This window comes from Hirundo rustica, chromosome 30 (assembly GCF_015227805.2).
Source record: "Hirundo rustica isolate bHirRus1 chromosome 30, bHirRus1.pri.v3, whole genome shotgun sequence".
Taxonomy (NCBI): Eukaryota; Metazoa; Chordata; class Aves; order Passeriformes; family Hirundinidae; genus Hirundo; species Hirundo rustica.
Genome location: NC_053479.1, coordinates 752,993 through 761,445, shown reverse-complemented (window position 1 = coordinate 761,445; position 8,453 = coordinate 752,993). Strand labels below are relative to the sequence as shown.

Sequence of the window (8,453 nt, the reverse complement as noted above, 5' to 3'; positions counted from 1 at the left end):
CGCCCCCCCCAAAGCCCCCCATTCCCTTCCGGGACCTCCAAGCCGCGCGGGGGCGCTGCGCGGGGCGGCGGCCGCTCTGTCCCGCCCCGCGCGCGCGGTGCGTTTCCGGGTCGGGGCGGGTGTAAATCGGGCCGCGCCCGCCGCCCCCTCCCAGACCCGCGGCCGCCGCAGCCGGAGCAGCCGCGCCCGCGCCGCCGCCGCCGCCATCCCGCGCGCCCGCCCGCCGCGCTCCCTCCCCGCCTCCCCCCCCCTCCCTCCCCGCCCTCCCTCCTCCCGCTCCGCCCGGAGCGCCCTTCGCCCAACGCCGTTACCGGCGCCGACACAGGTAGGCCCGACCCCCGGCCCCCCCCCCCCCCGCCACCATCGCCCCCCCCCCCACACACACACACCGCCGCCCCCCGGCCCTCCCCGCGGGCCCCCCCCGCGCCCCCCCGGCCGCCATCCGGGTCCGATCCCCCCCCGGGCCGGGCCCTCGCGCGGTTCCCCCCCTGGCCGCCCCCCCGCCGGCCGCGCCCTCACGGCGCCCGCGGCCTGCGCGGCCTGTGCGGCCTGCGCGGCCCGCGCGCCCCGCGCCGCCGGCCCGCGGCGCAAACAGCCCCGGGGGGCTCGGGGACCGCCGCCGCCCCCTCCCGCCGCCCCCCCCCCGGTCCCCCCCTCGCCGGAACCGGGCCGGGGGGGTTCGGGCCGCCGCGTGCGTCACATGGCGCCGCCGCCCCCCGCCCGGGCCGGGCGCGGGGGGGGGGGCCCCGAGGGGCGTGGGGAAATTTTTTTTTGTTGTTTTTCCTTCCTTTTTACTCCTTTTTCATTGAGTTTGATTTTTTTTTTTCTTTTAGTGTTTTAATTTTTTTCCCTTTTTTCTTTTATGTATTTTTTTATTACTATTTTAGGAGTTTTTTTTCTTTTCCCGCCCGGGCCCGGTTTTTCCGCCATCCCGCGCTGTTGTTTTCCCCCGCCGGAGCGGGGAGCGGAGCGGAGCCGCCGCCCCCCCTCCGGGAGATCCGGGATCTTCCCCCCGGGCCTGCCCGGAGCGGAACGCTGATCCCCGGTCCAGCGGGGGTTCGGAGGCCCGGGCCGGTGCCGCCCGGCCCAATCCGGGATCCACGGGCCCATTTCCCCCCCCGGCTCCCGCGGCGGCCTCGCTCTTTCGGCACTCGGCCGGTTCCCCCCGCCGGGCTCCGGCTCCCCTTCGGAGCCGCCGGGCCGGGATCTCCCTCACCCGCCGTGTGATCGGGGACTCCATCGCGGCCCCGGGGGTCGCTCCGAGACGGCCGCTCCACTCCCGCTCCTCCCGGCTGGGTTCGGAGCCGGGACCCCCGGCCCGGTTCCCCCCCCGCGCTGGCTCCGGAGCCGCACCTCACGGACGGGCTCGCTTCGCAGCCGCGTCCCAACCCCAGCAACCGCGTCCTCGCCTTTGGGACGGGCGGGATCCGGCGCGGGGCCCAGCGGCGGCTCGGGGAAGTTTCCCTGCGGAAGAGCCTCGCCGGGAGCCCGGCCCGGGCCCGCCTCACCCCCGGCGGCGCCGCTCGGCCCCTTTTTGTCCCCGGGACGGGCCCGGGCTCTGCCCTCGCCCCGCTGCTGCGATCCCGGGCTCCGCTCCCCGAACCGGGTGGTGGGGAAATGTCGGCCAGAGCTCACGGAGGCCGCGGCAAAACCCTGCGGTGCCAGCGAGGCAGCGCGGCCCCGGCCCTGCCCCGGCCGTGGTTAAACTTTGATGGGGCCGAAGCGGTGGCCGAAATGGGAGTTTATTTACCGGATTCCCATGAAACGCTCGGCTGGGGCCGGCCGGGCTGTTTTGCAACCGCTGCCGACTCAGGTGGTTTGAAACCTGATCGTGCGCTCATGTGGCCTTATCTGGGTCTGAGGGAATCGCCTCGGAACCTGCTCCGAGAGGCCCCGCGCAGGCTCAGGGGAACGGATGGGGTTTATTTTCTACACAATCCCGGCTTCCCAGCGAGCCAAGCCGCCGGGAATGGGGCGCCCCGCTCCCATCGGGCAGCTGCAGGAACACTTGGGCTGGGGGAAGTGTGGGGCTCGCAGGCAGCAGCGGCTTCCCCAGACCTGTAGAGACCACGGTGAGACTTCAGTGCCCCCTCGGGATCCCTGGTTGTGTCCAGGAGCCATCCGTGTTCCCAGTGCTGCTGGGGGTCACCCCAAAGTAGGCAGCTGTCCCCCAGGGAAGCCCCTGCGAGGAGCGGGGCTGAGCGGGACCCTCGTGGCCCCAAGAGTCTCTGGATCCAGGTGGGATCGGGCCACTTCAGCCCTGGAAACTCACAGGAGGAGGAGGCAAACCATCCATGGATCGGCCCAACACTTCCAGGGGGCGATCTGAGGGGAGAAGCAGCACGGGGAGGCTGGAATCCTGCCTGGATGGGCCGGGGGGGGATTGGCAGAGCCCCTCAAGGCGCAGCCCCTCGCTCACCCAGCCCCTCTCCCCCCAGCCGAGGCCCGAGCGCTGCCTGAGCCGACCCCGCGCTGCTCACCATGGACACCGGAGTCATCGAAGGGGGTCTCAATGTCACACTCACCATCCGGCTACTCATGCACGGAAAGGTTCGTGTCCCCGGCCCGCTGCGCGGAGCCCTGGCCTGGCATGGGGTGCTCCAGGTGCCTCCGTGGCCCTGGGATCTCGGGAATGTTCTGCTGGCGCCTGGGCAAATCCTGAGGTGCAGCCGGCGAGGACAGTAATCACGGGGTGAGGGGGAAGGACAAGATGGGAGCTGAGACGGGAGCAAGACCAGCACAACTGGGATAAACCCCAGTGACTCGAGGGGCAGATCTCGACTGCTCAGGAGCTTGATTTGACTGTGAAAAGAGCCGAGTTTAGGCTTGGGGCTTCCAGGAGTTTTTAAAACGCTGACTAATGGTGCTTTTGTTTCCATCCCAGGAGGTGGGAAGCATCATTGGGAAGGTAAGTGAGGAACAAACTCCCCTAACCCTTCCCTTCTCCCCTCGTCCCCCTCCCTCCGCACCTCCCCACGGCCGCGCTGACACCTCTCTCCCTTCTCTCGTCCCTCACAGAAAGGGGAGTCTGTGAAGAAGATGCGAGAGGAGGTGAGTGCCGGGAGCCGGGCGGGATGGCGGGGCGGGCCGGGGCTCCGCAGGCAGCGCGGCGGCGCGGGGAATGCCGGGAGCTGTGGGCAGGCGCGGCAGGAAGCCGAGGAGGAGAAGATGGCTGCCCGAGCCGAGGGAGGGAGGGAGGAGGAGGAGGAGGGAGGGCTCTGTCCCCAGCGGCGGCAGCGGGGGATCCGGAGGAATCCTGAGGAGCTCCGTGCGGCCGGAGCGCTGAGGTGGCGTTTGCCTCCCCGCAGAGCGGAGCTCGCATCAACATCTCGGAAGGGAACTGCCCCGAGCGCATCATCACCCTCGCGGGACCCACCAACGCCATCTTCAAAGCTTTTGCGATGATCATTGACAAACTGGAAGAGGTGCGTGTGCGCGGCCCCCCCGCAGTCGCTGCCCCGTTTGTCCCCTCAGCGTGGAGGAGCTGACCCCGCGATGAGCCCCGGGGCCGTCGTTGCGCTCGGCAGCCGGCGTTTCCCCTGCCGGGCCCCCGATCTTTATCCGGCGCCGCGCCGGGGCAAGGTCCAGGCAGAGCCGGAGCCAGAGCCCCCACAGGGACTTCCTGCCCACAGCGTGGCACAGAGCAGGGCTTGAATAACCCCGGCTCTGCTCGTGCAGGTGCCGCTTCCCCCTGCACACCCCAGGGCTCAGCTCTGTCCCCTGCCCTCCCAAGGAGCTGCAGCCCTGTGGGGCTGGAGGAGCTGCCTCGTGTCCCCGCTCCTGTTAACGCACTGACTTCCAGCGGGGATTTTGCTGCTGGATAACCTGGATCGTGCAGGTGTTAGAGCATGCTCAGGGCTGTGATGCCGAGATTTCCATCCTGTTCCACACTGGAGGGCGTTGGGAGTGCTCCTCACCCGGTGTGGGGTAGAGCTCTGTGGCCCTCACCTCGCCTGTGGGGGTACAAATTCTCTCGCCCTTTGGATTTATGACACTACCCAGGGAGAAACAACCCTGTGCTGGCAGCTCTGCCCCCAAACCCCCCTGCTCTCAGCTCAGCCTTCAAGGCTGCAGAGCTCGGAGCTGTTTGTGCCGAACGCAGCGAGCTGGAGTCCTGCGAGGGCTGCACGGCTCTGCAGCGCCCTGGGCACCGGCCTTGGAGCTGAAGCTTTGCTTTTAGTAGGTCAGTTGAGCCCTGGCCTTGTGCCTCCCCTCCCCCTGCCAGCACATGACCGCTGTAATCGGCGCCGGGCTTGTTTTTCCCGGAGCTGCTGCCTTGATCCCTGGTGCAGCGGGAGGCTCCGTGCTGACCCTGGAGCTGTGGATTCCCCGAGCCCCCCCCAGTCCCTTGTGCCCCCTCCAGCACCGGTTCCTGCTTGGCTGAGGTGGGACCCAGCTCCTAAACGCATTTGCATTGAGACAGCGGAGTTTGGCTGCTGCTTCCCCAAAAGCACATCTCTTGTTATTTCTGGGCTGCTGAGGAAGTCCTGGGAAAACGGGGCTGGGAAAGCCCCGAGGTCACCTTGGGCTGAGCCGCCGGTGCCAGCGTCACCTCCCTGTCCCCGTGCCAGGCACGTCCCCAGCGCGTGCCGTTCCAGCAGGGCTGAGCCCTCAACGCCTCCTCTTCCTCGCAGGACATCAGCAGCTCCATGACCAACAGCACAGCTGCCAGCCGGCCCCCGGTCACCCTCCGGCTCGTGGTGCCCGCCAGCCAGTGCGGGTCCCTCATTGGCAAAGGAGGCTGCAAGATCAAGGAGATCCGAGAGGTGCGTGGTGCCCAGCCCGGGGGGGAACCCACCAGGGGGGTTCAGGTGTCCCCCAGGGGCAAATCCCAGCACTGGATGTGGCATCGCTGGGAGTTTTTTGGAGCTCCTTGTATATTTAGTGCTTGGCAAACCGAGACCCAGGGGCAGACCCTTCTCTGCCCGGTACTGTCCCTCACAGCTGGGTGCCTGGGTTCTTGCTCCCCTCTTCCCAGGGCTCCTGATTGCCCTTCCACAGCCTTTTCCCAGATCTTGGAGAGGGAGATGCGCTCCAGGCCAGCGCCGCCCTCGGCCGTGCCATTTAGCACTGGGTGCTGTTGGATTAACTCTGCTGCCTTGGCTTGGGTTACAGTGACAGGCTGAGGCCAGGTCCCCCTGTGCCTCCTCGGGCTCCCGGTGACCGAATTGTACCCAGCTGGGATTAAAGGACTTTATTTCAGGGGAAAGGAGGAGCTGGGGCAGTTTTGGCTATGTATAACCGCGCACGGGGTTCGTCGCTGAGGTCTCAGCCCTGCCCGGGGTCTGACCGGCTATTTTTAACCCTCGGCTTGGCAGAGCACGGGGGCACAGGTCCAGGTGGCAGGGGACATGCTGCCCAACTCGACTGAGCGAGCCATCACCATCGCTGGGATCCCACAGTCCATCATCGAGTGCGTCAAACAGATCTGCGTCGTCATGCTTGAGGTAGGGCCCCTCCTCAGGCCTGTCCCCCGCGGAGGCCGGTGCCTCGGAGGGGTGGAAATGCTGCGGGGGGGAGGAGAAAACAGCTGCTGGGGGATAAAGGGATAGCTGGGGATTACGGCCTCATCCAGGTGAGGCTTGGAGCCGCTTAAAACCGGGGTCGAGCGGGGCCTCGAGGGCGGCTCGGGGTGTCACCCACCCGTGGCCCTGCTTGGGCGTCCTCGCTGTGCCCGGCGTGAGGAGGAGCTGATCCCCGAGGGCAGGGCGGAGCCGGGGCGCTGCGCGGAGCGGCTGTCGCTGCCTCGGTGTCTGACGTGTCCTCTCTGCCTGTCCCCCAGTCTCCCCCGAAGGGTGTCACCATCCCGTACCGACCCAAGCCATCCAGCTCTCCCGTCATCTTTGCAGGCGGCCAGGTAAGGCCTCTCCCACGCTCCTGGGGTGCGGGGTGGGCAGGGCGGGGGGCTGTTGGACCTGCTCCGCGTGCCCGTCACCCACGCTGTGCCCTGGGCCCCCCAGAGCCAGCTCCGGCCGTCCCTGCCCGGGGATGGCAGCGGGGAAAAAAGGGCCGATTCGGGGAGGAGAAGGGTGCTGGAAAAACGCTCCTGGAGTTAACCGGCCCCAAAAAAACCCCATTTGCCAGTGTGGCGGCGGCAGTAGGGAGGGGTTTGAATCGGGCCGAGCTGCCTAACCCGGGCTCTGCCCCTCCACCTCGGGCTGGCTCCAGGGACTCGCTGTGACCTCCTGTGGGTGACTGGCCCGGAGGCTGGGGCTTCTCCGCTCTCTGCCGCTGGTTCTCGGGGCGCAGAGGGCTCGGCCTGTGCCCTGGGTAGGGTTGGGGTGCGCAAAAGCTTCGTCTCGCAGGAGGGGAGGGTGTCAGACAGGAGTAGCGTCAGGTGGCCGGGCTTCAGTCCCTCCTGCGCTGAGCTGGGGAGCGGCCCGAGCCCTGCCCTGAGCCACCTTACAGGGGACAGGCGTCCCTTGGGATCCTGTCTGCTGTAACTGCGGGGCTGCCGGGGCCCAGCTGCGGGTCGGCCGCTCCCACCCCGCGGCCCCGGGGCCGCCCCAGCGCTCGGAGGAGCCACAGTGCCAACGCATCCGCTGCCTTCCTGCTGCCAGGGAGACCCCTCGGGGCGGGCAGGGCCTGGCTTTGTCAGTGGGGGCCTGGGTAGGCAGGGAAGGGGGTCAGGGAAGGGGCGTAGCTGCCGCCGGCCTCCCCGAGAGCCAGGCCTGACTCCGCTCTCCCCTTTCCCAACCCCGCCACGCTCGTCTCGGGGACGGACCTGCTGCCGTCCCCTTCCTCCCCACCCCTGCCCTTCTCCCTGCCTCTTCCTCCCCACCTGAACCCGGTCAGTCCCGCCCTCCCTCCCCGACAGCTTCTCCCGCCGCTCTGCACCCCGGGGGAAGCCCCCGCGCCCCTGGCCAGCGGCGGGGCCGCAGCGTGCGGACCCCCGGGGCGGGAGCCGGCCGCCTTCCCCGTTAGAGCAGTGAGGAGCAGGCTTCCCACAGCCACGCATCTCTTCCCTCCCCTTGCCCCTCTTCTCCCCCTTCCTTCTGTCCGCCCCCCGTCCCCGGCCCCGCTCCCGTGGGCCGTGCGCTCTCTGCCTTCGCAGCTCAGAGCCGCGCGTAGAGCAGGGCGAGCCCCGGATCAGCACTGAGCTATTGTGGATGTTGAGTTTGGTGTTAGCGAAAGGTTTCGGATTGACAGCCCTGGAGACTGAAGTCCTCTAATTTATCCACAGGACAGGTACAGCAGCGGCAGTGCGAGCTACCCCCACACCGCCCCATCCATGTGCCTCAACTCTGACTTGGAGGGACCACCTCAGGAGGTGAGAGGGGAGTTCAGTCTCCACGGCCCGTTCAATCCTTGGCCTCTCTGAGACTGCCAACAAGGGTGGCATCCCTGTCCCCGTCCCCCAAAACCGACAACGGTGGCTTTTTGTGCTGTGGACTCCTGTCCACTGGGAACTGGACTCTGAGCCCACCAACCTCTCCTCACGCAGGCCACCCGGCAGCCACTGCATGGCAACGAACTTGGGCCAATTCCAGCCTGGGCTGCAGTTCTTCCGGTGACCTGGAAGTGAGGCTGTGTACCCCCCTCTCCCCTTCCTCTCCCACCCGCCCCCACCTGCCCGGCCCCCCCAGACCTCCCCAAACCTTAGCCAGCCAGGCCCCAGCCAGTGCCTCGCCCTTTCTGGGTAGCTTCAGGAGCGATCTGAAGTTGTGTGGCTGTCCCTCGTAACCTCGGGGACACGGAGTTGTGGCAGGTCAGGCCCTCGCCTCGTTCCCCTCCGAGCACTGGGCCGTGTCGAGCAGTGGTAGCCAGCGCCAGCACTGACCTCTAGCTTGCCCGGCGACGTTGTCCTAGGCGTGTGGAGTGACCAGAGGACTCGGAACGGGGGCAAAACCTTTTTTTTTGGGGGTGGGAGGGGAGGCGGGGGAGCTGCCGGGCCGGGGCAGAGAGGGGCCAGGAGCAGCAGCAGGGCCCGCGGGGGCGTTGGATCCTCCCTGCCTGCGCGGGGGGCGCAGGGATAGCAGCATTGTCGGACTCACCACACCATAACATCTTCATCAAGATCCCAGCCGTTCTTTTGTCGGTTTTTTTTTTTGGTCTTTTCTTTTTTCTTTTTATTTTTTCCTTTTTTTTTTTTTACTTTTTTAATTTTTTTTTTTGTCTGCCACCTTTTTTTTTTTTTTGGGGGGGGGGGACGGCACCGATTCTGCCCACCCCCTCCCCGGTAGCCGCCACGTCAGGCCAATTCGAGTAACCGCCAGCCTAGAAACTGCTTGTGACAGCATTTATCCGTCCCCGCCTCTCCTGCCCCACTTCCCTCGCCCCGGAGAACTCTCCACCTTGGCTCTCTGACTTCCTGGCTAGTTGAAATCTGTCTGTCCCTGGGTGGCTGTCCGATGGTTGTTAATAGGATGTTTTCCTCCTTTTGTAGGCCTATACCATTCAAGGACAGTATGCCATTCCACAGCCAGATGTAAGTTTTTATTTACAACTTCTTG

At 66.8% G+C, this 8,453-nt stretch overlaps 2 protein-coding genes across 2 annotated transcripts in view; both read left to right on the top strand.

Moving 5' to 3' along the window:
• The window catches only part of AMHR2 (anti-Mullerian hormone receptor type 2), a 4,663-nt gene extending 4,334 nt beyond the window's left edge, over positions 1-329 (top strand). Inside the window, 1 exon segment of the mRNA XM_040088335.1 lies at positions 289-329. Within this exon segment, the coding sequence (XP_039944269.1) occupies positions 289-329 (41 nt within the window).
• PCBP2 (poly(rC) binding protein 2) lies at positions 244-8,432 on the top strand. Its single transcript, XM_040088334.1, has 11 exons — positions 244-325; positions 2,439-2,550; positions 2,885-2,908; positions 3,019-3,051; positions 3,309-3,425; positions 4,635-4,766; positions 5,319-5,447; positions 5,783-5,857; positions 7,184-7,270; positions 7,445-7,521; positions 8,387-8,432. Exons 2-11 carry the CDS (start codon positions 2,482-2,484, stop codon positions 8,430-8,432), a joined length of 789 nt encoding a protein of 262 aa, XP_039944268.1. The 5' UTR covers positions 244-325; positions 2,439-2,481.
• The last annotated feature ends 21 nt before the right edge of the window (positions 8,433-8,453 follow it).